This window comes from Sphaerulina musiva (genome assembly GCF_000320565.1).
Source record: "Sphaerulina musiva SO2202 unplaced genomic scaffold SEPMUscaffold_10, whole genome shotgun sequence".
Lineage (NCBI taxonomy): Eukaryota > Fungi > Ascomycota > Dothideomycetes > Mycosphaerellales > Mycosphaerellaceae > Sphaerulina > Sphaerulina musiva.
In genome coordinates, this window is record NW_016017392.1 from 1,437,856 (window position 1) to 1,463,342 (window position 25,487).

The 25,487-nt window shown below is 54.0% G+C and overlaps 6 protein-coding genes across 6 annotated transcripts; 4 read left to right on the top strand and 2 right to left on the bottom strand.

The window, feature by feature from the left end:
• Positions 1 to 558: 558 nt before the first annotated feature.
• On the top strand, positions 559 to 1,944 carry SEPMUDRAFT_151609 (uncharacterized protein). Its single transcript, XM_016906924.1, has one exon. It carries the CDS (start codon positions 907 to 909, stop codon positions 1,372 to 1,374), a length of 468 nt encoding a protein of 155 aa, XP_016757794.1. The 5' UTR covers positions 559 to 906; the 3' UTR covers positions 1,375 to 1,944.
• A 1,361-nt stretch (positions 1,945 to 3,305) lies between these two features.
• Positions 3,306 to 9,372, top strand: SEPMUDRAFT_151611 (uncharacterized protein). The gene is made up of 4 exons (XM_016906925.1): positions 3,306 to 3,565; positions 3,758 to 4,190; positions 4,247 to 4,679; positions 4,779 to 9,372. Exons 2-4 carry the CDS (start codon positions 3,767 to 3,769, stop codon positions 9,097 to 9,099), a joined length of 5,178 nt encoding a protein of 1,725 aa, XP_016757795.1. The 5' UTR covers positions 3,306 to 3,565; positions 3,758 to 3,766; the 3' UTR covers positions 9,100 to 9,372.
• Positions 9,373 to 10,118: 746 nt separating this feature from the next.
• On the bottom strand, positions 10,119 to 14,026 carry SEPMUDRAFT_151612 (WD40 repeat-like protein). Its single transcript, XM_016906926.1, has 4 exons — positions 13,709 to 14,026; positions 13,568 to 13,646; positions 10,619 to 13,442; positions 10,119 to 10,542 (listed from the first exon to the last, which is right to left on the bottom strand). The coding sequence occupies exons 1-4, from the start codon at positions 13,740 to 13,742 to the stop codon at positions 10,351 to 10,353; spliced, it is 3,129 nt and encodes a 1,042-aa protein (XP_016757796.1). The 5' UTR covers positions 13,743 to 14,026; the 3' UTR covers positions 10,119 to 10,350.
• Positions 14,027 to 17,134: 3,108 nt separating this feature from the next.
• Positions 17,135 to 20,903, top strand: SEPMUDRAFT_166315 (uncharacterized protein). The gene is made up of 2 exons (XM_016908219.1): positions 17,135 to 18,621; positions 18,672 to 20,903. The coding sequence occupies exons 1-2, from the start codon at positions 17,297 to 17,299 to the stop codon at positions 20,419 to 20,421; spliced, it is 3,075 nt and encodes a 1,024-aa protein (XP_016757797.1). The 5' UTR covers positions 17,135 to 17,296; the 3' UTR covers positions 20,422 to 20,903.
• Positions 20,904 to 21,904: 1,001 nt separating this feature from the next.
• Positions 21,905 to 23,574, top strand: SEPMUDRAFT_92586 (uncharacterized protein). The gene is made up of 2 exons (XM_016910588.1): positions 21,905 to 22,084; positions 22,168 to 23,574. Exons 1-2 carry the CDS (start codon positions 21,978 to 21,980, stop codon positions 23,420 to 23,422), a joined length of 1,362 nt encoding a protein of 453 aa, XP_016757798.1. The 5' UTR covers positions 21,905 to 21,977; the 3' UTR covers positions 23,423 to 23,574.
• A 55-nt stretch (positions 23,575 to 23,629) lies between these two features.
• SEPMUDRAFT_72605 (uncharacterized protein) lies at positions 23,630 to 25,393 on the bottom strand (the record flags this gene model as incomplete). The annotated part of the gene is made up of 2 exons (XM_016909999.1): positions 23,630 to 24,265; positions 24,662 to 25,393. The coding sequence occupies 2 exons, from the start codon at positions 25,391 to 25,393 to the stop codon at positions 23,630 to 23,632; spliced, it is 1,368 nt and encodes a 455-aa protein (XP_016757799.1).
• Between the last annotated feature and the right edge of the window lie 94 nt (positions 25,394 to 25,487).

The window sequence follows — 25,487 nt, forward strand, 5'->3', positions numbered from 1 at the left end:
CCCTGCGCTTGCCGAGCACCATGTGAAGGCCTCGGCGTGGTGCAGCAAGTCACCAGTCTATCGCTGACCGCACCCGACGACGTGGCGTAGACGATGTCGCGCTGTCAGTGGGATACGGTTTGCGGTGTGCAGGACGCGGCGGGTGGTGGGACGGAGCAGCGAGCGAGTGGGCCGGTGAGAGAGAGAGAGAGCGAGAGCCGTCGACGTCGTCGTCGTCGTCGTTGTCGTCGATGGCATGCATGTGATGCTCATTGCTCAGCTGCGCGATGTGATGACGATGATATAGGCTGAAGGTCGGAGGGAGAAGTCGGTATGCAAAAAGAGGGCAAGGCCAGGCAAAAGCCACCAAGGCCAGGCCCAGGCCAGGCCAGGTAGAGTCCGGTAGCCGGTAATCAGTGTGGAAATATACCGAGGGCCTTGTTTCGGAGTGGGACCAAGGCTCAAGGCAAAAAGCGAGATAATCCCATGCCGGCCAGCACGCTGCCACACTGCTGCTGCTCCTGCTCATAATCTAGGATCCTGCTCTCGCCGTGCCCCGTCGTGTCTGGACAAAAAAAGTGACTGATTGGGCTTGCAGCAGCTGCGGTCAGGTTTATATATCATACTCCCTCCCGTTCCAGCGCCTCCGTCTGGTGGAATCCCCGGGGAGCGACTCATCATACGCCTTTTTGTCATCCTTCGCCTTCCGGAATCGGACTCGTCGCTTGATAACCCTGCCTGCGAGGGTGACATTCTGACTGACCACTGCCACCGGCTCTGCCATATATAGCAGGTGCACGCAGTCATACACTTCTTACCGTCGACGCACTACTACTGTCCGCTGCCCACCGGCGACCTTACTTATACCTGGTAACCGCCGATTGCTCCATCAGCAACGATTCCAACCTTCAGACACACATTACCGACATGTCGTCTTATTTCTCCAGCCAGTGCTCGACGCCATCGATGTCGCCAACGCGTGGAATGTCCATCGCTTCAACCGCCTCTTCGGCGTCGTGTTCAGCGACATCAACAACACATCGCAACAGCTCGTCATCGGGAACAACATCGACAGCTGCACCAGCATCAACATCAACATCATCAACCACACCAACAGCGACAACAACGAATCTCGCTGACCCATATTCCTCATGTACTGGTTACGCGTCGAGAAGACTGACAGATCGACCAAACGCCTACATCAGCGATGCGGACCTCTTTGGCAACGATGATGAATACTACTTGAGCGAGCCTCCACCACCTCCACGACAAGCCCAAGCGTGGCTCGCAAGACCTCTTTTGCCTCCGGTCGTTGCCATCAAGCCACGGAGTTGCAGAACCACCGAGTCGAAGAAGAAGCGTCGCAGTAGCTCCGAGATCAGCAAGAAGGAGTGATCGACTTGTGATCTGGAACATGCAGTGGTGTTCAACAACCGAGGACGAATGATCAACGAACTGGCATCACCGTCCACCAGCATGTGATGGGGGAGCTGCGACACCAGGAGTGTGACCCACTCATTTTGACACGTGATGCTCAGGCCACAGACCAGACGCTCGGTCGGGCTTGGCGAGAGCGTGAATCCGATGAGTCGTGTTTGTTGCAGCCTCACTCATGTATGGGACAAGTACACGCAGTGACAACTCATCATTATTGTCACGCGAGAGCCGCCGGCACATGGTCCGGACAGCGGTGCTGAGACAGCTGGCGTGGCCAGGCTCTCATGGAAGCGCGATGGAAACAGTGAAAAGGGAGGGAGGGAGAGAGGGTGTACCGAATGAGAGCGCCTGGAACGCTCAATAATTCAACAATGAGATATGCAAGTACACGTCGAGTGTGCCAGATGACGAAGCACCAGGAGTGATGAATGACGGGAGGACTTTAATGTGCCAAGCCAGGCGCTAAACGGCATTTTGTATTGGTTTTTTAGGCGACGATACCCATATAGCGACAGTGATGGATTTAACGAACGTGCATTATATTATCATCATTACCACCATCCATCATCGTCATCATCATCATCATCATTGTCATTATCGATTTTCATTTGTTCGCACTGTTCGCACTCCCTTCTCGCCTCGACGTGATGAGGCGTGATGGTGTAGGGCACGTAGTTGCGGTCGCGCAACATTGGACACTGGAGGTCGGCAGCGCCCACGATTGGCAAGACAGCAAACTCCCAACGCCAACGCCAACTCTTCACGGCCGCTGCTACTGGAAGTCGCGGTGGACATGTAACGCCGTCACGAACTACGGCAGGCAGCACGAGGCCGGCTGGAAAGCAATATAACGATGGGCAGCGAATCCAGCAATGCGCGCACCGCATTAGGGATGCCGGGGGAGCGGCACCAGTAGAATATTACCTACCTCCTAGTGTGCTCTGTGGCAGCCAGCTATTTGCAGCGTGCTGCCTCAGGTCCATCTCTCACCGAGTGAGTAGTGAGTGATGAACTGCACAGGCCAACAGAAACGTGCAGTCCGCTGCAAGGACTCTTTATTGCCATGCCACTGCCCTGGGAACAGATACGTCGTACCAAGCCGGTCGGTTCCTATGCGACCTCACCGCCCCGGCCAAGTCCTCGTGGAAAAGATGCCGCTGCTCGCGCTCCGCACCCACAGCGGCGGTTGGAAAAGACACGCTCGCTCGCTCGCACGCACGCACGATTCATGATTCATGACGGCGGGAGGGCGGGCGGGCGGACGGGCGTGCTGATTGATGAGAGGGACGGCTCTGGGGAAAAGTCTCGATCACGTCGTCGTGCTGGTTGATATATATCACGAAGCGGCGCCCACGTTGACAGGCTCGGGACGAACGAGGCTTTTGTGTAAGCGCTGAGCTGGACCAATCACAGGGCTGCGTTCCATATTCCAAGCAATTCGCACTGCACCTGCTCGTCTCTCCTCTCTTCGACTGGAGTCTCTCCATGCACGCTATAGCAATCCAGCACATGAAACACGTCCGTCCTGCGTGGAAGCCATCAAGAATAGGCCCACTCCTCATCTTCTGGGCGGGCCAAAAGGGCCACTCACGCTGGCCTCGGATGGCCCAATGGCGTCTGTCTGCTGGACGAATAGTCGACCATTCGTCGCCCTTTGCCTCTTCATAGGTGTCTTGCTCCCAGCCTTTCAGACACCTCGTTTACTTAGCCGCTTTCTCTCCGAACTACCCTGCATTGGTCGTTCCTCACGGGGTGTGTGCCTGTGTGGTATGGAGGCATCGTGCTCTCCTCATTGCTCAACCATCTACGCGCCGAGCTATCTCTCTCTCTCTCTCCCTCTCACCCTCTCTCTGTTCACACAACAGCCTACCTACGCTCCCAGACTACATCCCGTGCAGAACTGCCCTTTTCACACGCACTTCCTGCATTCTTTGTACCCGCTCCCATCTGCTCCCACCTGCAGGCCGTGGTTCAGTGTGCCCTCTCAATCCTCACCCAGCAGCTCGGCTGCATGCATCGTGTGCTGCGACACTGACCAGGGTCCTGTTCGCGGTAGCGGGTCCTAAGCGCACGAGAGCTTCTCGAGAAGCATTTGTGGCCGCTCGAGGAACACAAGTGTGACTTCACTTGATATAGCGCGCATGTCTGGGTACGTCGTATGCTTTCCTCTCTCTGCTGCCTACAAAATGTTTCATCTGGTCGAGGTTCCGTGCTGGAGGAGACACCTGCTTTGACAACTACACCCACCATCACCACCACCACCACCACTACTACTACCGGGCCATGTTGAAAAGTGTGTGTGCAGAGCCCGACTAATCATTCATCCCCCCAAGACTCACAGCAACGCATCATGTCCTCCGGTCAAGTGTCGCGGCAGAGGTCCCACTCGACCAGATCGACAACGTCGAAGCGTTCGGGAGGAATAAGACAGACTCCCCCGCCAGCTAGTCTCACACCTGACAATGGCGACTCGGCATTCGAACCTTGCGCAGCGACCGCATCCTTCCTGTTATACGCCCAACGGAGCCAAATTCTCGTCCTACATCATGATACTTTAACAATCGAAAGGCGATTTGCGCTGCATCGGGAGGATGTGCTATGGATTGCTGTGGACAATGTCAGTGAACGAGGATCAGGTCGGTTGGCAGTCAGCTTCGACGTGGGCAAGACTGCCATTGTCTGGGATATCCTCAGTGGCGGAGAAGTGGCACGCTTTTCTGCTTATGAACACATGAGAGTCGCGAGCTTTATGCGCAACGGCAACATTGCATTTGGTATGCAGGCTTTGTATGGGAGTAGCGGAAGATTTGCAGCAACTGATAGTGTACAGCAAACGATCAAGGGAACATCATCCTTTTCGAACCTTCCACATCGGAACATGTCTCGGCACGCACGATATTCGATCCTATCACTGCAATTGCGCCAGCATCAGATTGCAGAACGTTTGCGATTGGGTACCTGAATGGCTCGATATTAATCGCCACTCTACAGCCTTCATTCACGATACTGCATACACTCAATACCACACGATCGCCTGCACGGATCACAGATCTCGCCTGGCATGGATCTTCGTCGAAGCAGAAGACGGATATGCTTGCTACGCAAACAGCAGATGGCGATCTGCGAGTGTGGAGTGTACCCAAGGCACAGCATGGAGAAACTCCCAACATCATTCGAGTCCTGCAGAGACCAGAAGTGCAGCAGTCTGGCCCATGCTGGTTTGCGTGGTCGAAGAACGGCCGGATTGTGCAATATGCCGACGGGTGAGTGGCTTTGGTGGCACTCGAGATTGCCACGTGCACCCTTCAGTTGGGTGGCGGTATGTCGTATCTCCTTGTGTGTGCGCTAATTGCATGGTATAGTGAAACACGCTCTTGGGACGTTCGTACCAAGAAAGTCACCTACGAAATCATCCCAACCTGCGATGGTGTGACTGGCATTGCCAACTATGGTCCCACTGCAACGCTGTTCGCGCTGGGCCGCAATCACGCTGTCTTCCAGTATGACATTAACCCCAGCTCCACTCCAATGCAGGTCGCCAACGCACAGCATGCACCCGCAAATACACCTCCGACGCCGCCCACTATGCTCGAGGAACGCAAGAACCCATATGCAGAGTCCGGGAGGTCATTGAGCATCGATCAGCAGATTCCGTTTACCTTTACCGATAATGAGAGCAGTGCAGACGAGAGTGCGGCAATGTCACCATTGCAGAAGATTGCCAAGGAAATGGACTCGCTCGATGCGTTGGAGTCTGAAATTCGTGACAAGGTCATGCCACTCAGTCCTCATTCCAGTCAAGCATCATCATCTACCAGTTCGAAGAGCTCAGGGCGAAGGCGTCAGCGCCAGTATCTATACGATCGACCGGATTCTTCGAGGGCGTCCTCTGACGCTGGGTACGACGGCACCGAGTTCTCCTTTGGACCACCTCCGAAGATGGGGCATGAAAGCATGTCGATTCGATCCGTCGCGTCTTCTCTGCCATCTGCATCCGCAGCTCGTCACACACGAAGATCCTCCAATCTGCGGCGGGAGATATTGCGAAGTCCAGAAGAAGCGCAAGAGACAGCACTGATGGACCTCTTCCCCACGATCAAGGCTCGCCTTCGAGACGTTGCTTTTAGAACGCCGCAGTATGGGAATGCCGCAAGAACTCCGGATCTGCTGCTATCCGAAATGCTCAGTGTGGTATTTGGCTGGAATGACAGTGTACAAAGTTTATTACAGGATGAAATGTCTCGACACCGGCCTGGTTCCGCAGCAGCTGTGCTACTTGCCAAATGGCTCGGCGACATGGGTGCAGACAGTATGGCCTCGATGATTGGGTCGGAATCCATGACATCTTCGGACTGGATGCTTCTCGCACTGAGCTCCATTGGGGCAGACTCGCAAAAGAAGGTGGGCGAGGCTTTTGTGCAGCGTCTCCTGGAGAAGGGAGACATCCATCCGGCTGTGGCGATTTTGCTCGGGCTGGGCGAGCACGACGATGCCATTGAAGTGTACGTTTCACAGCAGTATTGGCTGGAATCGGTTCTACTCGCCTGTCTCACGTCGCCTTCGGACTGGCAGCGGATCTCGTATCTCATTCGCAAATGGGGCGAAGCAGCGGTCACGTCTGGTCAACCGGAGTTGGCTGTCAGGTGCTTTTCATGCACCAGCGTGGAAACTTCGGAGCCATGGTTCTCACCACGATCTCAAGACGCAGTCTATGCGGCGCAGCAAGAGCGTTTCATGCAGCCTCTGAGCGCTGGAGGAATGACCAGTCCGCCTCTTTCACCGCCCTCTCGATCTGCGTCGGCTCGATTAACAGCCAAGAATGCGTCTCTCAAGCTCATCACATCCTTCGGCGACCAAGGCGCTCCGGTGTCAGGCCAAGGTGGCACAGCCAGGCCACTCAATACCGCCCTCGGCGTCACTCCGATTGCCCAGTCTGCTTTATCCCCTGGGGGAGTCGCTCCGTGGAAAGCGATGAGAGCCACTCGTGAGCCATCGACCGCCAGGACTGCAACTCCGGGAGGATACCAATCACGGAAACGATTGCCATCCCGCGATGATATCGCAAGAGCCAAACAGGAAGCTGCCGAGCTGGCCACTCCCATGACAGCCGCTCGTGAGAAGAGCTCCTCAAGAACTCCGAATCTGGCGCGTCGCGATCCATCAGCGGACCCCGTCAGCGCGGTACGACAGGGTCATCATGATGTGATGAGGCGCGCTCCGGATGTGGATGATGGCCACCTCCCATCTCCAGCACAAGGCGTCTTCTCCCGGCTGAAAGCCGAACCTCGCACGTCTGACAGTCCTCGAGAACGCAAGCTAGGAGGGCTTCAAGTCGAAATCATGGATACAGCCTATACTGATGCCCTGTCTCCAGGACCAAGCACCGATGCGAGTAGCCGGAGTCGACAGGGCGCGTTCAGTCCCATCACAGATGGTAGCACGAGAAGTGGCAAAGGACGGGCCATCGATGCGTATATCAGCAGTGTCGAAGAAGCACGAGTCACAGCTCGCGAAGTGCGAGCTTCCTCCAGAGCTCAGAGTAGACAGCGCAACCGCAGCCGGAAACGAGGTGAAAGCCGATCTGGTCGGACGAGCAGTCGAATGCGGGAACGATCAGAGGGACGAAAAGATGTTCGTTATATCAAACCGGCCAAACGTTCGCCTTCATCGCCAGTGCCCATGTCACCGGAAGAGATTGCTCAGGCGAGCAGTGGTGCACAGCAAATCCAACCGGAACCTGCCACGACTGACGATGAGAACTTCTACAAGATGAACATCGCGTCGCCGACCGAATCGCAGCGTAGTGGCAGGACGAAGCGGAAATCGGCTGAGAAGGCGCAAAGCCGTGCAGCGGACAAATTCGCACTTATTGGAGGATTAGCTCCGCTGCAACTTGGTGGCGAGCGAGGACGAAGCCAGAATCGTGAGATCGAGCCTCCGCTTCGTTCTCCTTCTTTGCCCACCCTGTCGTCCAAGCGCTTTGGTGAGGCAGACGACGACGATGCGCAACAGGAGACTCGTGGCTTTCGTATGCGAGCTCGCAGCATTAGCCGCCAGCCAGGCGATGATCTGCAGTCTCGTAGACAAGCAAGTCGTGCTCTGCCAGAGCGTTCGAGCAGCCGTAGGCCTAGCGCTCAAGGCGAACAGATCATCGCCAACGCTTCCGACGTTTTTGGCTTGAGTGCTCAGGCTGGCGGAGTGTCCCTCGACACGTCAGAGCCTCCTGCATCTGTGGCGGGACAGCCTCGTGCCCGTAACATGACGAGGAAGCAAATTGCTGCTCAGGAACTCGAAGCAAGGAGGCGTTCGTTGGCCCGAAGACCATCTGCACCGTCCATACCCCTACCGGGAGACCTCCTCGCTGCCGGTCGACCGCCAATGCCACCACGATACCACACGGACCTCGGTGAGAGCCCCACCACGTACGAATCCATGGCCAGAAGCCACACGGTTGATCCTGATGTGATGGCGCGATACAACAACAACAACAACAACAACCAAGCAAAAGTCACGGGAACATCGACGCCATCTGCACCGATCGGACTCCCAGCGACTCCTCGTGCCATGCGGCATCCGCGCTACATGAGCAGTGACCCCAACGAACGAGATGGCGACCCTCCCGTTCCGAGAATACCGGGCCAGTACAGCGAACTATCTTCCCTTGGTAGCAGTCTCAGTCAGGTCACTGGTTCGGCACTCAGTCAAATGTCGTCGTCAGATCAGCAGCCTTCGTTGTTGTCGTCAGTGCAACACTCTACACTCTCGGAAAGCAGCGACTCGATCGGCCCACTCCTGCCTGCGACTGTCTTTGGCCAAAAGGGTCAAGCCTTGCCTTCGCGCTCTGCATCAGCTCCTCCTGAAAACCAGTCACAAGTGCACCCGCTGTACAAGCCCACCCTCCCATCTTCCAACCGCCGATTGTCTGCCGGTCGCGGCCATGTTCGAAAGATCTCGCCACCAGATGTCAACATCAAATTTGATGAGCAGCCCATCAGCATTGATGCTGCATTATACGACGAAGACCAGGTCATCATCATCCCCGAAGCCGACATGGGTCCACCGCCTATGCTCGCCGAGCTGCAACATCTTGCGGGTCCGCCGCCTCCACCGCCGCCGCCGACCATGTATCAGCATCAGCGGAGTGGTTCTGGCGTGATTAACATTGCCATCGATGAGCATGGAGCCGACTCTCCGGGTCCCACGCTGCCGATGCCCATGGAGCGAGCGCAGACAACCTCTCCATCACAGCACCGCAAGAATGCGCCCAGCGGAAGCTGGATGCGTGGCTTCGGCGATCGCATGCGAAGCAGCTCTAAATCTCGAGCCAAATCACCTCCTACTGTTGCTGCTCCTGCGCCTTACGAGACCGTGCTCCCCCCGATGCCAGGATACACCGGCCATGTCCGTCATGAGAGTTTCTCTCAACAACGTGCCCAAAGCCCTTACGAGCAGGCCATGGCCGCACAGAACCAAGGCCAAATTCCCATTCCGCCTCCTCCACCTCCTGCCCCCACGCATGGCCCAGAAAGTAAACTCAACGAGACCAGCATTCCACCTGTCATGACGCTTCCCTCTCGCAGTCAGAGCTCAACTGGATATCGCAACCCGAAAGAAATCCGAGCGAATATGCCTCCGGAAACCCTTCAGCAAGGTGTCTATAATGGCTCGGGAGGCATGATTTAGAAGTTTGTCATCTTTTTTTTTTGGCAGAGCCCGATAATTGCATTATATGAGATCGATCTTTTGCATAATAATCCATCTACCTACCTACCTACCTACCTATTTTTTCCATGCATCAATCGAGCTCAAGCATTGCAAACACATACACACTCTTCTCTCTTTTTGCAACTTTTCTTTTAACGAACCTGAACGACATCATCATGCCCCCCCTCAACCAATTATTCGACGAAATTTTAGATTCTACTACGTTATCTATATATCAAATCAAATCAGTAAATCATTATCAAGTCAATCAAATCATCGTCATATCCTATCAGGACATATATGCACATATATACACCAACCCTACATACTAGTTGTCTAATAGATAGATTGACGAATAAACATAGATAGATATAGATATCTCTATACATACATCTACATCCCTAAGAGAGAGAGGGAGAGAGAGGGAGAGGGAGGGAGAGAGAGCGGGAGACAGACGTGTATATACCAGACATCCTTTCTTGCGTGAAACATTTAGACAAAAGAGACTCGAGAAAAAGGAGAAAGATTCAATCCACTTATTCATTTCTATCTTTTCCCCTTGGCACCTCCCAGCTTTTCCCTTTTTTTCTTTTTTTTTTAAAAAAAAACCACCCATAGTAACTAGCAGTCCTCAATTTTTCTCCCTCACGCTTGCGAAAGCGAAAGTGCACTAGGTAGGCAACACGGATAGATAATTACGAGAAAGAAACAAAGCAAGAGAAGAAAATCAAAAAATCCCAAGGGAGTGGGTTTGGTATATATGTAGGTAATAAATATTAGTGCTATTACCATGTATACATGTAATCTATTATACTTTTTACTCTACCTCCTGCTCTACCTTGCGGGGATACCGGGAAAAAAAAGAGAATCATACCCGACCTTATGTACCTCGTATACGGTATATTTATCAAGGGGTTAGATTAATACTTTTTTTCTTAAAATGGCGATGATCTGCAAAACGGAAGCGGAACAGAAGAAGAAGAAGAAGCAGAAGCTAAGAGGATGTATGCATAAGGTACATATATATATATATGTATATGCAGTGAGGATCCACTTGTGTAGCCAGCCCCCTTATCAATCAACCAAGCTAATGTAGCTCTAAAAGGTGCCAGCACACAGCTGAGCCATGATGAGCAGCTCCGAGATCCCCGTTCCGATTCATTCATTACCTACAGACATTATCAATGTACAGTACCAGCCACCATTCCACTTACTTGAGCAAGCAGACGACTATCGAGGCACAACACCCGTAGCAGTGTGCTCCGAGCCTTCACTCGCGTTGGAGGCGGTCGCTGCCGTAGTGGCCTGCGGTGCGTGCAAGATGGGCTTTTTCCCATTCGCTTTATAGTACAACACCACATCTCCGCCTCCACGCCACAGGTGCGAGCGGATCGTGGCAAGGGTCATGGTGATGGGGACGATCTACACACGTTCTCATGTTAGTCATCATCGTGTCTTTCCACTCACTCCCTCCACCGTTTGAAGACATGCAGCTTACCTGGTTCTGACACCACAACTCCAAGTAGTCTTCCGGTTTCAAGTCCGTCGCCTCTCTCTCAGAAGCAGGCTCGATTCTCTCCGCCACGTACGCGAGTATCTTTTTCGTGCGAAGCATGCGATTGGCGTTGAGTCGGTTGTTGCCGTCTGAGGCGATACTCGGCAGGAGGTCTTGCCATGGTTCCAGTATGAACGATATCTTGACCACGTCTTTGATCGGAATCTGGTTGCGGAGCAAGACATCACCGAGCCACGTCGGAGCGGCTTTCTCAATGCTGTCAATGTGCGATGCGAGATTTCCGACCTTGCATTCAAAGAGATCGGTGACGCCGCCGGCTTCAGGTCGGTCTTCTTGAATCAAGATCGTCGTGTTAGCCGGAGGGCGAAGCAGAGGAGTCTCCAAGATGTCGCTGGGCTTGATGGCAGAAGGCAGGTCGATGGAGCTGCGGGTCACCGGAAGTCCGTTCTCGTGGGCCTGTTGAGCATGCACCTGTTGTTGGAGAGAGTCCTCGTAGGCGAAGCGGATCTTTTGAACAGTGCCGAGAAACGTGTCCTCGATCAATCGAGAATTGCTCGTCTTGCTCGATCGAGAGTCGCTTTCCACTTCTTCTTTCTCCTCCACTGGCGTGGGCTTATCCTTGTCGTTCGTCTGGACACGACCAATCTTCTTCATACCACTGAAAGACATACCCATGCTGAATTTCTTGCCGAAGAGACCTTTGCCCGGTGTAGCACCACCTTCTTTCGGAGGCTCCTCGCCCGAAGGCGTTGCCGGGTCGGGAACAGGCCCAGGAGTAGTTGCGGGCTGGGACGCGCCACCAGGCGTGGCCATGTCTGCGGTTGCAGTCCTGTTGGTCGAGAAGTAATCCGTGCTGCGCTCCCCAGATGTTCGCTGAGATTGTGATGATGACCGATGCTCGAGGGGTGAGCCTTCCTCCGTCGTGGTCGCGAGCTGAGACGCTCGCTTCGCATGTACAGGAGAGTTGACCGTGCCCGGGGTAGCGAGCCCAATGTTGAAGCCAGGCGTGGCCGCAACCTTGCCACCATTAGTGCCAGGCCGTGGTGTAGATGCAGACTGTGCTCCATTCGAATCGGAATGCCAGCCATTCGCTGGCGCTTGAGGCAACTCAATACTCGTAGGCGCATTGTCACGCTGCAGTCGTTGCTGCTCCTTAATGTTCAGCAACTGAGCCCGGAAAGCTTCGTCTCGACGGACTTCTTCTTCGATCAGATTGTTGAACAGGTAGCGCAAGACCCATTTACCAAGATTGATGCGCTGATCCTCACGATACTCCACGCCGTCATCGAGTTCCAGCTCGTCCGCATACATCTCTGCATCGAAGCACGTGTTTTCTTCCAAGACTACAGCTACGCTTCCAGTCCTCGTATCCACGGTGCACCAGTTTGCGACTGTCGCGCTTGTTGTCATTTCGTCCTTGACGTCTTCCAGATGTCGCTTGCCAAAGGAGCGTATAGGTACGCACTTCAGCAAGTCCCACATGACAACTTCTCCAGCGGTGTCCAGTGTCAGCACTCTCTTCCGATCATTGAGCATGACGTGCTTAATCAACCCATTCTGTCCTTCAATCGACAACTCTGGCTGAGCACGAACGGGCTGCATGTCTATGCTTTCTGCTGTCGTCGCGGCGTCTAGTGTACCTCTTCGTTGGCCAGGTGAATGCGACTCGTCCAGGACCTGAATGGGAGTAGGGAAGTATGCAGTATTGCTCAACCGAAGTGCATGCTTGAGCGGAATCCTGCGTTTCGATGTGGAAGGTCGATGCGTTATGATAGGTGCCTGCTGCTGCTCTCTCACGAGCGGTGGGCTCGGATATCTCGATTTTGACATGCTCACAGAACCGTGTCTAGGAGGGTGGAAATTTTCGGGAACCTCGATCTCCGCATAAGCTGTGTTGATGTCTCGCCACCTGTTGATGCTCGGCCGACTGGTCGCCGTCCACAAGTGATCTGCCGCAGCGATCACCTTGTGGACGCCTTCGTGCTCCTGGAAGAGTGCCACGGAAATCCCCTCGTCCAGCTCGATCTTATCTCGTGTATCAGTCTTTGCCACCAACCCGTTCTTGTCGCTCGAATAGAAGACAGATAGATCCGGATCGGAAGAGAAGAGTGACCAGACACTGGCATCATGCATAGTCAGAGTGAACATGCATCGTCCAGCAATAGTGCTCCAGACTTTGACGGTGCGATCGCTGCTCGCGGTCATGATGGTAGTGCCATCTTGACTAACCAGAATATCCCGAATGTTGTCCGTATGTCCTACCAACTTGGTCACACGCTTGCCCGTCCTGCAGTCCCATACTCGAACTGTGCTCTCCGGTCCACCGCTGGCAAGAACCGAGTTCGTGGCTGCCAGTGCATACACACTGCCCTTTTCTTTGCTGAGAAGACTGCTCACTTCGTCCTCTGCCACATTGATCTTAAGCTTCTCGCCGCCGCCATTCAGATCCCACACGTTGATGTATCGATCTAAGCCTCCACTAGCGACCCAATCGCAAGTCGGATTTGGCACAGCCAACGTCTTGACATAGTCGCTATGCAGGCCAATCGTTTGCGGAGGTATCGCATCTTGCGCTGCCGGTCGCCATACTTTGACTGTCGTGTCTGAGGAAGCAGATACCAGAGCCTGATTCGAGTGGGCTAGGGCGATGTCGTTGATCCAGTGGGTATGCGCCTGGACCTGTTGGCGGAAGGTTGTCGGTTCGGATGGGGGGAGCTTTGCATCGTATTCGGGCGGAGTGACTTTTTTGCTCAAATCGAGATTGAGGTCCCAGGCGCATATGACACCGTCTCGGCCTCCAGAGTATCTGGGCGCGACTTAGCAATCACTATACCGCCAGTGTCTCTCCCTCTATATATATCTCTCCCTCTCTCTTTCTCTCTCTCACACACACGCGCGCGCGCGACTGGGATGGAGTTGTTGCTGACGTACAGAAGAGACTTGCTGCTGTCTACGGCCAACCCGTTGACTCCCAGTCTATGTCCTCCAGCTGCATTGGCGAGAGGAAGGACTGGTAGTAGCTGTGATCAGTCGCCCGTGCCGTCGATGACCGAGTGCCCGTCCGCGACATACCGTAGCTGATTCTCTGCCTCGCCTTGCGGGCCATATGGCTGCTATGGCCGCCCGCAGTCCTCGATGTGCCGTTCTGACCAATGCCCCACTAGGTACCGTCGGCGTACGTGTACAGTGCGAGTATGCTGTGCTCCCTGTCGGGTGCGTATGGTGATTTAGAACCAACGGTCTTGCCGAGTCCTCCTCCTTGTGGCTACGGGGGCGTCCAAGATGTCGTTATGCCAGCATTATTCGTCTTCATAATAATGCAGTCCAATGCGGCACAGCGGATTAGCGCATGTAGGTAGAGGAGAGAAGATGCATGCACAGATGCCTTTTGGATGCCTCGCGTGGTGGGCAATGGGCAATGGGCATTATCGCGCGGGTGAAACTCCATGTGCTCTCCACTGCGGGATGACGCTGTAGTCGGTCGGCCATCCCCTGCAACGGCCTCGATTCTAATTCACTTACTCCACTCTTTTGCACGGTGTTACACCTACATTGGAACGTCTACCTGACTTTCGTTCGCCTGCCTCCCGACATAGAAGTTCGGCCGCTCTGATCATTAATGAAGCAGAAGAAGAAGAGGAAGGTGCACGAATGAGGCTCTTCGACCATGCCCACGACGGCGATACTCGACCGAACCCAGCGCCGCAATGTCGGCTTTTCACCATGTAACCGGCGGCATTTGCAGGATGAAAGATGAGGTGTTATTCATGCCATGTAAAGTGAGATGATACAAGCTTGGTGATGGCCTGTATAGTGTATACCTACAGAACTGCCTGGGCAGACCCCGGATCAAAATGCCCCGAGGCAACATTCTACACCCCCACACTCGACACAGCACAATTATCTCTTCTGCCAGCGGTCAAACCCGCCTTTCAAGCTCGGCTCCAGCGTTTGTGGCAGGGAGATAGTAATACAGTCTGGAGCACGCTCGTACAGGTCAAGGTGCTAACATTTAGATAGTGAACGCTGTTTCATGTCGGGTATCGGCGCACTAAGAAGACGGTACGGGGGGGGGGGGCAGCTTTGCGAGCTGTACATGGATGTTGGGTGATGGCAATCACTGTTCGTTAGCTGCATAGTGCATATGTATAATGTCGATGGGCCTGACACTTGCATTTTCACTTGGCTATGTACGATCACACTAGTGTCGTCTTGGTGCTGTATTGTAGAGTTGACTTCATGTCCACTCCGCAGGTGCAATAGTAGTCTACTGCTCGGGACTGGATCTGGAAAATCAGCCTCTAGGAGCTGAATTCCTAAAGGTATCTTCCCGCCACTGGCGGCGAAGCACGGGCTTTCGTTGCGTGAGGACATAGCCTTGCGTCGATTGCCTTCTGCTATCCTGACTTCCCTACAGCATGGTCCCGAGGCTGCCATGCGAGGAATGTTTGATGCGGCCACTGGAACAGTGGCATGGTTTCGGGAGGGCGAACAATCGAAAACACCGCATTTCTTCACAACCTGGTCCATATCTTCAAAGTCTGGTCTGGGTGTGGGCCTGGGTCTTGGGTCTTAGGTGTCATCGTCGATGGCACTGCTCGATAGGCTCTGCTGTTGTTGTTGCCGTCATCGATGATAGGAGGATGCTCCGAAAGGTCTGCTTACTCGTCATCAAATTAAGCAGGGGGTAGGCATTCCCATTCCCCAGGCGCTCGAAGTGGCAGTCGCGGTGAGGTGCGGTAAGTTATTAGAGTGATTGCTGGGGAATCTTTAGAGAAAGTAGACATGTCGAAGATCAGCCATCAATCTCGCCATACTGTGGAGGCGCCCATTTTCGTATGCGAATGGTCAGAGCACACAGTTGGAGTTTGGCATGTTGGGCCATGTGCCAACTGCAGTCTGACAATGTCGTACCTTGCGCGTGGAAGGCATGTGGAGTTTCAGAACATCAGTGTGTGGCGCGCTTCCAGCACATCGGTATGCGTTCTTTGCCTCTCATTTAAACGCGCGACTTGCCAGATGAAGCATTTTCTTGAAAGTCTGGAATGTACGAGTGCCAGCAAGTCGGGAACTCGGGATAGTTCTCGGGAAACAGGGACGCAGCCGCATAAAAATGAAGAGGTTAATCTTGACCTCAGTATTATGGCAGGCTTGGTACCTTTAGTTGGTACACGCTGGCATGTGACAGGCGGCAATGTGGTGTCTGCACTGATTAAGTTTCGACCCAAGAGCTACCTTAACCCAAAGCCTACTGGACACTGTGTGAGAAGGTAAGGTACCTCCTAGTGTGGAGAGCGTGTCCTGCCGGGTCTCGGACTCTCGGTTCCCACGCAGAGCCGAGTGACCTGTAGGGACGCTGGGAGCGGACCAGATCTCGGCGAGCAGCGGGAAGTTATGTCGACTGGAAGTCTGGAAGTCTGTGTGTCTTTAGGCGTTGGTCGGCAGCTTCAGGCACCCTTACCAGTCACATCCATAATTTCCGCACCAGCGTCGTCTCGCGGTCACTGCTCTTCACGACGATCGAACAGCCGTGGTACTGATGAGGGTTGAAAGTACCTACGGTGCGCATCACTCTAGCATGTGAGCGAGATGCCGCCATTATCCGAGGCGCTAAGGCAGGCCAGGAAGCCAGGAGCAGCATGTTCGGGCCGTGGGATGCTACAACAGATCGCAGAGCCTCGGGATTGGTGATTGGAGGGTCTGCTCTGTACGCGGACAGAGGTGGGGGGAGCGGCGGCGGCGGCGGCGGCGGAGGAGGAAGAGGCGGAGGAGGGAGAGGGAGAGGGAGGAGGAGGAGGAGGAGGAGGAGGTGGTGGTGGTGGTGGTGATGGTGTACTGCAGCAGGCGGAGCGGGTTCCCTTCAGCGCGATGATCCTGCAGCAGACTCATCAGTGCAGCAGTGCAGCAGTGCAGCAGTGCAGCATTGCAGCATTGCAGCACGTTGTTCCTCCGTCTGGGAAGCCAACCCGACAATTGGGCTGCAGGCTCTTTGTGGTCGTGCTGCCGCCGCTGCCGCTGGCTGGCCAGGCTGGGAGAATGAATATGCGATGTGAGATGAGACGATGATGGCCCGGTCGGTGCAGGAAAAAGTACCTTACCGCAGCTGTTGACGCCCGGCGGCGCGCTCGTCCGCTCACCCCACGGCGTATAACCTACCTGACATTGACTAGTTTTCGTTCTAGTTCGAGGGCACCCGAACGCCCTGCCCTAAGATTAGTCTAGCGAGTCTAGTGAAAGAGTAATAGACAGCATCACTGATCACTTCCGCTTGTAGACTGTCACGGCAGTCAACCCTCGTCCGCTGCTGCACTGCTATACTCCGGTAGACCCTGAGCTACCGTCTAGCGCTGAGCTGTATAATACAAACCAATACCCGGCGTGCTCGCGACGCTCTTCGCCGATCCCATCCTCCAGCTCGCGACGACTTGACCACGAAACGACACGACCCACACGAGCACCCCCTCCCTCCCTTCCTCTCTCTCTCTCTCTTGTCCGCCCATCGTGGAGCAGCAAGAGGACCGCCTGGACGACGCTCTGCTGCACCGCCGCGCACAGAGTCCGCGCACCGCCCAACCCATCGCCTCGAACCACCCACCTGGCCCCAACGACGCCGCTGCCGGGCCCGACGTGACCAGGCAGGCGCCCGCAGGCACTGGCCGAATGCGCTCTAGCATTGCCTGTATCCGTTGCCGACGGTCCAAGGTCAAATGCGTGAACAATGGAGTGGGCACGACGTGTCGCTCATGCGAGAATTCGGGGCGCGACTGTCAGTACCCTTCGCCGGTGACGGGTGGAGGTCGGCGGCGGGATAGCATATCAGGGCGGGCCGACGTGTATGGAGATGCCGAGCGGCGGCAGAGGCCGCGCAAGTCGACGACGGCGACGTACAACTCGGGCCTCGCGACGGGTCCCACGGACTCTCCGCGTCCATTGCTCGATGCTCTCGACCCGAGACTTCTCACGCCGGCAGTGTGGCAGGAGCTGTTTGACATCTTTGAAGTGCACTACTCTGCCGATCTGCCTTTCTTGCATCCCCCGACATTCCTCAAGCCCTTACGCGCTGCGATCGTCGACCCTTCACCAAGCCATGGATCGCCTACGGACTCTCCAGGCGCTGCTGCTCGTCCACCGGCCTCGACCGAGTTCTTGCTGGCTTTCTTGGCCTTGACAGCGCGCTTCCATCCTCGGCTGGTGGCCCATCATTCGCCTCCCACGTCTTCGCGACCGAGCAACCCTCTCATTGCATCCGAGTACTACGCCGCAGCGGCGAATGAGAAGCTTGCGAGCATGTGGTCGGACAACCGTTACCATGATATTGAGCATTGTCAGGCCGCGCTCATGCTTGGTCTCCACGAATGGGGCATGTGCAGAGGTGCCAAGGCCTGGCTGACCGTCGGAATGGCGATTCGTGCCGCCCAATCCATGGGCCTACAGTACGAAATGGACCTCGACGACGAGCCTCTATCTCGCTCCCTCGCCCTTTCAGGGGAGGCGGCACGATTGGGTATGGACCCAAACCGGAAAAGCTCCGTGTCTTCGGACAAGGCAACAGAGGATGCCTTCGTACACCAGGAGATCCGACGGCGGACCTTCTGGAGCTGTTACATCATGGATCGATATCTGAGTAGCGGCAAGTACCGACCCCAAATGCTTCATGCACGTGAGTTGAGAATACAGCTGCCCGCCAGCGAGCGTTCGTTCCTGTTCGCCGAAAAGGTGCGTACTCTCATGCTCGGCGAAGAGGACCGAAGTATGTCCGGTCCAGGTCGAGCAGAGGTCCAGAATCAGCGGCAGCAGTCAGTCATGCTTGGTACCACAGGCACGCCGGAACCAAACATGGCGCCATCACCACGCAGCTCATTCCGTGACGACGACGATAAGGGGAGACTGGAAGTTGGCTCTGACGAAGGGCTGATCAGTCGCTATGTCAAGATTTTGGAAATCTATGGCAAGGTAGTCAAATGGTCGTGTGCTGGCGGGCGAAGGTAAGACTCCTTAAGTAGATGACTGACTGAGTGGGCTGACAGTACCGTAGAATCGAAGAGCACCCACCATGGGACCATCGATGCGAGTTTTACAAACTACGACGCATGTGCCAGGAATTCAAGGCTAGTCTTCCTCGCCAACAGACACTTACACCACAGAACACGCAAGCACATATCAGCTTGAAGACATCCACGCCGTATACTCTGGTACATGCAGTCTATCTACTTTGCCAGATTATGCTGCATCGCGAGTATGTTCCGTTCATCCCGCTTCGCTGCTCAAAGCCAGAAGGGCCCCTTGATGCACCATTGTTTCCTGCAGATAAGTTTAATGTGCCGGCTGGTTTCTGGGACGAGAGCGCGCGCGAGTGCTTCAGGTCGGCTCGAGAGATCATGGATCTTGTCCGAACGTGCCAGGAATGGCGAGCGCTTGTGGAAACACCGATCGTGGGCTTTGCGATCTACACAGTCGCATTTGTTGGCGTCTACTGTATTAACTTTCCGTGGATGGATCCGGATGGCTACATGTGCACGCGACCAGAGCCAGGAAAGTCCGATTCGAAACCTGGCGAGAGCAAGGGCTTCGAGGCCGCTCGGAAAGCTCTGGAAATGATCGGCAACATGCGATCCAAGCTGCACATGGCTGATGGTTGGTTTAAGACGATCAATCGAATGCACAGATACTTCCGTCGGATCAAGAGTGACTATAGGAAGAACGTTCACAATCTTGAGAGCTCGTCAGAGAGCGACAGCCCGGTCAGTACCAGACATTTGAGCCTACGCGAAGGTGGTTCAGGCGGAGGACTGGACGAATACAAGCTTCTGGAACGGACGTTGAAAGAGTTCGGAGTTCTTGAGGATCAAGATATCGACATGACAGATGTGCAGCAACCTGATTCAAGGCCACTTGACGCCGTATACGACGATAGCAACTCCGGGACCGTCAAAAGTGAGGACGGCGATCAGCCGGTTGCTGCGACTGAGCCACCGAAGGCGGAAGCCGGCGCTTGGAGCGCTATCAACACTGCACCGGGTGCGCCTGCAAGTCGACAACCGAGCATTTCGACTCCCAGTAGTGGACAATTCCGAAGCTATGATGCCTACGCGCAGCAACAACAGCAGCAGCAGGAACCCCAGCAGCACGGGCGTCAGTACCCGCAAAATGGGCATCTCCCATCGCCCTCGTCAGGGCCATCATCAGTTCAGCCGGCGCAGCACCAGCAGCCACCTCACAATGGCTATCAGCCGCCACAGCTGAGTAACTTTCGTCCTTCGTACTCCGAAGGACCCAGTCCAGCTCCTGGTCCACCGAGTCTGACCTCTCCCGCGTCACAATCAGCTGCTGGCACACCTTCGCAAGCTCACCCATCTCCATCGTTTGAGCGCCACCACTCGCAGCCAGGCTATAGCAGCTGGACGTCGCAAAATGCGCCATATCAGATGCAGCCACCACCTCCAAATCCCTATGTCAATGGGGCCACACACTATCCTCAACACCAGCATGGACCGGCCCCTCAGCATGGAGGTTATCCCACCTCTGTACATGGTGCGCTCAATCCGCAGTCGTCACAACCACATCGACTTCCGGATCCGCATCAAGCACAATCGTCGCAACGTCAGCAGGTGTGGGATCCCAGCATAAAAGAGACGTGGCTGAGCAGTATCGATACCCGGATGGGTGGTGATGATATTGCTGCCTTTGTTGATGGCGGCGAGGTCGCAGAATGGGCAAACATGGCTGCGTCTCAAGGTTTTGCGAATGGCTGGCTTACAGCAGTATGGCAAGGTGGCCATGCATGAGAACACATCGGGGGACGATGTGTTCACAGTTGTTTGCCGCCTTATTATTACGATTAATCTGAGAATATTTGAAGCACTCACGAGAGTCAGATGGAGAACACCAAACAGGCAGTAACGGAAGGAGGCATATTTCTACACGGTAGCTTTGTACTGCTCCCAGACGCGCAAACGACATGTCCAGGGTGAGGCTCGGATGTTTTTGGATGCTTCTACCTACAGCTAGGTGGGTATCTCCCATGTCTTCTGGCCAGGCTTGGACTATAAGAAGTACACCCGCTTTGTTGGCAGATTCGCTCTTTTGGATGTCGGAGGACTCCCACCCAAAACGCGACCAATTCTAGCATTATTCGGAAACTGTTCGCAATGTAGATGTTCAAAGCGAGCGAGCGTACGTACGTATGATTAAGAAACGATATATCACGAGCTTAATAGGCGCAACAATACCTATCTATCTATACCTGTACCTTTGAGCACGGACAGCTGTAGACTACCTTACATGTACATGTACCTACTACCTCCTAGCTATGGACGGACATTGATACTGTGATGGAAATGCCTTTTTGCTGACTGACGTTTTTGAAGTGAAAAAAAGGTGCTAATACATGCATATGATATATTACATTTTTGCAGTTTTTGAAGTCTTGGGAGTTTGCGCAAGGTAGGTACATGTAGCTACCTCCTAGGATCGTATAGAGAAACTAGCAAGTGTCTCCATCAATTCTGGTAAATCATCAGGTTGTTTTTGTTGTTTTGCTTCTTCTTCTTCTTCTCGAGTCTGCTCAACAATAACACCTTGCATTTTATCTTCTCCTTCTCCTTCATCTCCCCGTCGTCCTTCTTCATCTCCCCGTCCTTCTTCTCCTTCATCTCCCCGTCGTCCATCTCGTCGTCGTCCCCTCGCACCCATCAAATCCGTCCTCAGCCCCTTCTGCCTCATTTCCTCCAAATGTTGCTGTACCGTATTTCTCACGCTAATGTGTTGCGGACTGTTTTCGCCAAAGGTAAAAGTTACGTTGCGGAGATTGCGGAGGAGCTAATTGATTGTTTTTTTGGAAAGAGGAAAGAAGTTAATAAAATTAATTACAACAGGTAGTAGTTACAAGAGATGGGAGGCATTGAGCGCACAATGAGGAGGAGATCATTTTCGTCTTCGAGAGATGTTGTTGTTGGCATTGTTGTTCCTGGCTGGGAGGGGTCTATTATACGTGGTGGCTTTTTTGGGGATTATCGGATTTTTTTGGCTCTGTTCTTCTTGAGTGGGGAATCGGGTTCGGATGGGATTTGATTGATGACTGTAGTTGATTTCAGTGTTTACTTGGAAAGAGGGAAGAGGGGAGATTTTATAGTGAAGTCGGCATTGAAAAAATCCGCGCCAAGAGGACAGTCACGAAGCTTGAACTTTGACCGTCTTTCGTCCTAGGTAGGAGGTAGGGAAAGTTCACTTCACACACCACTCGCTCACTTACTCGCTCCTTCACTTCTGCTTCGTGGTTGTTCCTTTACAAAAGTCACCTTTGCCATCCTCGACGAAGTGGTAGGTAGCGGAGATACAAAGAATGGCAGACGCAGACGAAGACATCATCCCCCGCGATGGCCAACCCGGCGGAGAAGAAGTCGATCTTTCCGACGAGCCCCAAGATTTCCGATTCTTAACCTCCATATCGTAAGTGAGAGCAGAGCGATATGCCCAGATTTGCAATTGTAGTCATATCAAAAAAACTAACAAAAGAAAAATTGCACCACCAGAAAATCCGATGCCGTAATTCCCAAGCGAGGCGAAAAAGATTTCGAACCACATGCAACAGCACTACAGTCGAATACCTTAGCGGCCTCACGACAGGCAATGCACAATGTCTTATCCTTTGAACGAGTGCATCAACCCAAAGGACATACTATTGGAATCTATCATCCTGAAACCAACATGTGCTATGCCATGAATCCCAAAGGCCCGCTGTTCATTCGCATGGGCAGAGTGCTCCCCGCCAACGAATCTCCCTTTGGAGACGACGAATTGCGAGGAATTCGTACGTGGTTGTATCCTGAAGAGGCACTGTATCTGCTCGAACGCGGGACGATGGATGTGAGATGGCCTCGGACCGTTCAGGAGGACGGCGATGATGGCGATGATGATGATGATGATGAAGAGGGAGAATCGAAATTGGGTCTGCCGATGAGTTTGCAAGCAGGCTATGCCATGTTTCTCGGCGACGAGGAATCCCACCCCCATGAAGCAGCTACACTCACTTTCGAGCGCTTCTCCGTCTACTCGGGCTTGAAGCGTGCGGGATATACCGTTCTGCGTGCACCTTCTTGGGATTCGACCGGTCCTGCATTGACTCCTGACTGTTTTCCTCCTCTGCAGCCGCAGAATCGTACATGGCAAACAGGACTGACCAGCATAATATCATCCTTGAAATGCTTCTTCATTGCAAACCCTCAGAAACTCGAACGTCAACAGCATGCACGACAAGTCACAGGTCCCATCATCCCGAACGATCTCTATCGGAATTACCAGGACATCTATCATCGACTTGCCCTGGTCAATTTCCACGATCCCACCCTCGCCAAGCCGCCATCATCAACAACAGCAGAAGCAGAAGAAAAGACTCCAAGGACAGAACCCCCATTTCGCATCACCTACCACGTCTGGAAACCCGGCTCAGCGCACTTCAAGAAATCCGCACCAGTAGATCCCGATTTCCGGATCGCCGTCATCAATGCTCGCGAGAGCAATATGCCGACTCTAGATCAGTTGGGGGCACTGCTGGAGACGACACCCTACGATCCGCCCAAGGCCGAGGCGCATATGCATGTGAAGCTGAAGCATGGGTACAAGAATGTAATCTTGGCCATTGTGGATCAAGGTGTGCCGAGCTACTTGAGGATTGCGGACGCCGCGTTTGGACGGGAGAAGGTGTATGAACGAGGTACGGGCGGGAGGGGAGGAAAGAGAGGTGGAAGAGGTGGTGCGCGTGGCAGGGGAAGGGGGAGAGGAAGGTGAGAGGTGGAAGTATGGATTGCTAGGGTATCTCAGTTATGGAGGCATCAGTGGTCTGTGACTAGCCACCGTTATTGCCACCGGCGAAACGCATGGGCTGCAGAGGACATGCTAGCGATACCACTGCTGGGCCTACGATTCCAATCTGAACAATCTCCCAGTCAATCATTCCGTTACTGGAACTGTTGTCACGTGGCTTCTGGTTCGGTCCTAATACCTTCTTCCACCACCACGACCTCGGCCCCGGCCTTGACCACGACCACGACCATGACCGCGACCGCGACCGCCGCGATCTGATCGAAAGCCTCCACGCCCTCCTCCACGTCCACCTTGAAAGTCGTCCGGTCGAGGACCCGCAGCTAAGCGATTACTGAGCTCTTCTTCGGTAATATCGAAGGGGTTCGGAATGTGTAGGAGCTGACAGAATTCTATTGCTTGCGGGTTGGGGTATTCCTTGACCTGCTGATACTGTGCATCTCGGAAGTTTCCTCCATCGAAAATGGGGGCAGTCACGATAAAATTCTCTGGAATCATCAGATGAGCATCATCGATGTTTTGATCGACCCATTTTCGCTCCGCTTCGATCAACTTGCGATAGTCGGATTGTGTCTTGGCTAGCGGCACTCGCACATCTGGATTCCCGACTGGAACAGGCTCACTCAGCGCAAAGGCGCGTGTAATGGCGAGCCATTCTCGGTCGTACTGTAGCTTCAAGGGTCTGTCTTGATCGCGAATTGGTTCTTCCGACGCGGTGATCAGTTGTAGGAAGTCGCGGCTGGGCAAACATTTATCGAGTGCAAGGAAGCTCGTTTGAGTGTTTGTGATGTCTGGAGGGTGCTCGATTGGCTCTGGCGCTTTCCGGGGAGCGAATGAAGCAGGCAGTGCAGCACGAGCAGCAGCGAGGCGTGCCTCTTCTTCGCTCTTTTCAGTCTGCTGTATCGGAACTGTGTCATTGCTAGTTGATGCTGGGGCACTGTCGTCCTCATTATCGAGGTCAAGATCAATTTCTTCACCATTTTCAGGCTTTACAACGACAGCTGACGGAGCTGGAAGTGGCTCATCATCGTCCAGGTCCAGATCTATCTCGTCAGTATTCTTTGCAGGCGGCGCTGTCTCGACACCATCCATGGCTTCTTTGCCATTCAGGTCGACTTCGTCCAGGTTCTTCGATGAGAGGGCGAACGAGCTCGTTCCAACAGGCGCCATCTGTGGGGCTGGCTCTTGGTTTCCATGCTGCACCACTGCCGCAAACTTGCAGTGTAAATGCGCACTGAACCAGTACCTTGGTCGAAGCAATTCTAGCACTTGCCTTGCAGCAACACTTCCCAATTTCCCACTGTTCGCGTCATCTTCAAAATGCTTCTTCATTCTGAACAGCTTCTTCCAGTTTCCTTTCCATTCGATCCCTTGCGGCCAGTCGTGGCTGATGCCAATGTCGATTTGTGTTCGAACTTGCAACAGCTTTCGCACGTCCAACTCACGGACATGGTATATGCTCTTCATGTCGGACTCATTGTAGGGCAAGCGTTCGAAGTGAGGTTTGCGATAATCGAAGCCTTTCCAGATGCCACTCATCCCAGCTATCCTCAGCGGTCCGAGTCGCAGAATGTTCGCAGCACCCATGTAGTAGATGTTCGGCGCCACCCACCCCCCATGGTACAGCTCGAACAGATAATTGCTGGCCTCGTGATTGCCGCCAACAAAGACGGTCAAATACGGGGCCGTTCGTTGGCCCGAGTAGTATTCGTGGAAATCACACATTTCGCGATACTTGGGCGGCATGCTCACACAGTTGAGGTCGAAGGCATTGCGTACGGATTGGAAATCTCCTCCGATGATGAGGAGATCAATTCCTGGCCAGTTCTTCTGTTTGCACGCTTCTTCGATCGAGGCATAGATGGCGTGGAGAGTGCCATGGCCGCAACCTTCGACGGCGAGACGGACGCCATGCGACTCCTCGAGTTGGACTGCCATGGTTGGTTAAAGAGAGACAGGCTCTCAATGCGGTCCGTCTGAGCTCGAAGTGCCGAACATGAAGCCAAAGAGTGAGAGGAAAAGAGTGAGAGAA

What these genes read in the sequence shown, in the direction of transcription:
- SEPMUDRAFT_151612 (XM_016906926.1), bottom strand. Translation starts at nt 13,742, where the DNA reads ATGGCCCGCAAGGCGAGGCAGAGAATCAGCTACG. An exon ending in GACAGCAGCAAGTCTCTTCT is followed by an intron (nt 13,443 to 13,567) that starts GTACGTCAGCAA and finishes AGTCGCGCCCAG; the next exon opens with ATACTCTGGAGGCCGAGACG. An exon ending in AGTTGTGGTGTCAGAACCAG is followed by an intron (nt 10,543 to 10,618) that starts GTAAGCTGCATG and finishes GAACGTGTGTAG; the next exon opens with ATCGTCCCCATCACCATGAC.
- SEPMUDRAFT_166315 (XM_016908219.1), top strand. Translation starts at nt 17,297, where the DNA reads ATGCGCTCTAGCATTGCCTGTATCCGTTGCCGACGGTCCAAGGTCAAA. An exon ending in TCGTGTGCTGGCGGGCGAAG is followed by an intron (nt 18,622 to 18,671) that starts GTAAGACTCCTT and finishes ACAGTACCGTAG; the next exon opens with AATCGAAGAGCACCCACCAT.
- SEPMUDRAFT_151609 (XM_016906924.1), top strand. Translation starts at nt 907, where the DNA reads ATGTCGTCTTATTTCTCCAGCCAGTGCTCGACGCCATCGATGTCGCCA.
- SEPMUDRAFT_92586 (XM_016910588.1), top strand. Translation starts at nt 21,978, where the DNA reads ATGGCAGACGCAGACGAAGACATCATCCCCCGCGATGGCCAACCCGGC. An exon ending in CGATTCTTAACCTCCATATC is followed by an intron (nt 22,085 to 22,167) that starts GTAAGTGAGAGC and finishes TTGCACCACCAG; the next exon opens with AAAATCCGATGCCGTAATTC.
- SEPMUDRAFT_151611 (XM_016906925.1), top strand. Translation starts at nt 3,767, where the DNA reads ATGTCCTCCGGTCAAGTGTCGCGGCAGAGGTCCCACTCGACCAGATCG. An exon ending in CAACGGCAACATTGCATTTG is followed by an intron (nt 4,191 to 4,246) that starts GTATGCAGGCTT and finishes GATAGTGTACAG; the next exon opens with CAAACGATCAAGGGAACATC. An exon ending in ATTGTGCAATATGCCGACGG is followed by an intron (nt 4,680 to 4,778) that starts GTGAGTGGCTTT and finishes TGCATGGTATAG; the next exon opens with TGAAACACGCTCTTGGGACG.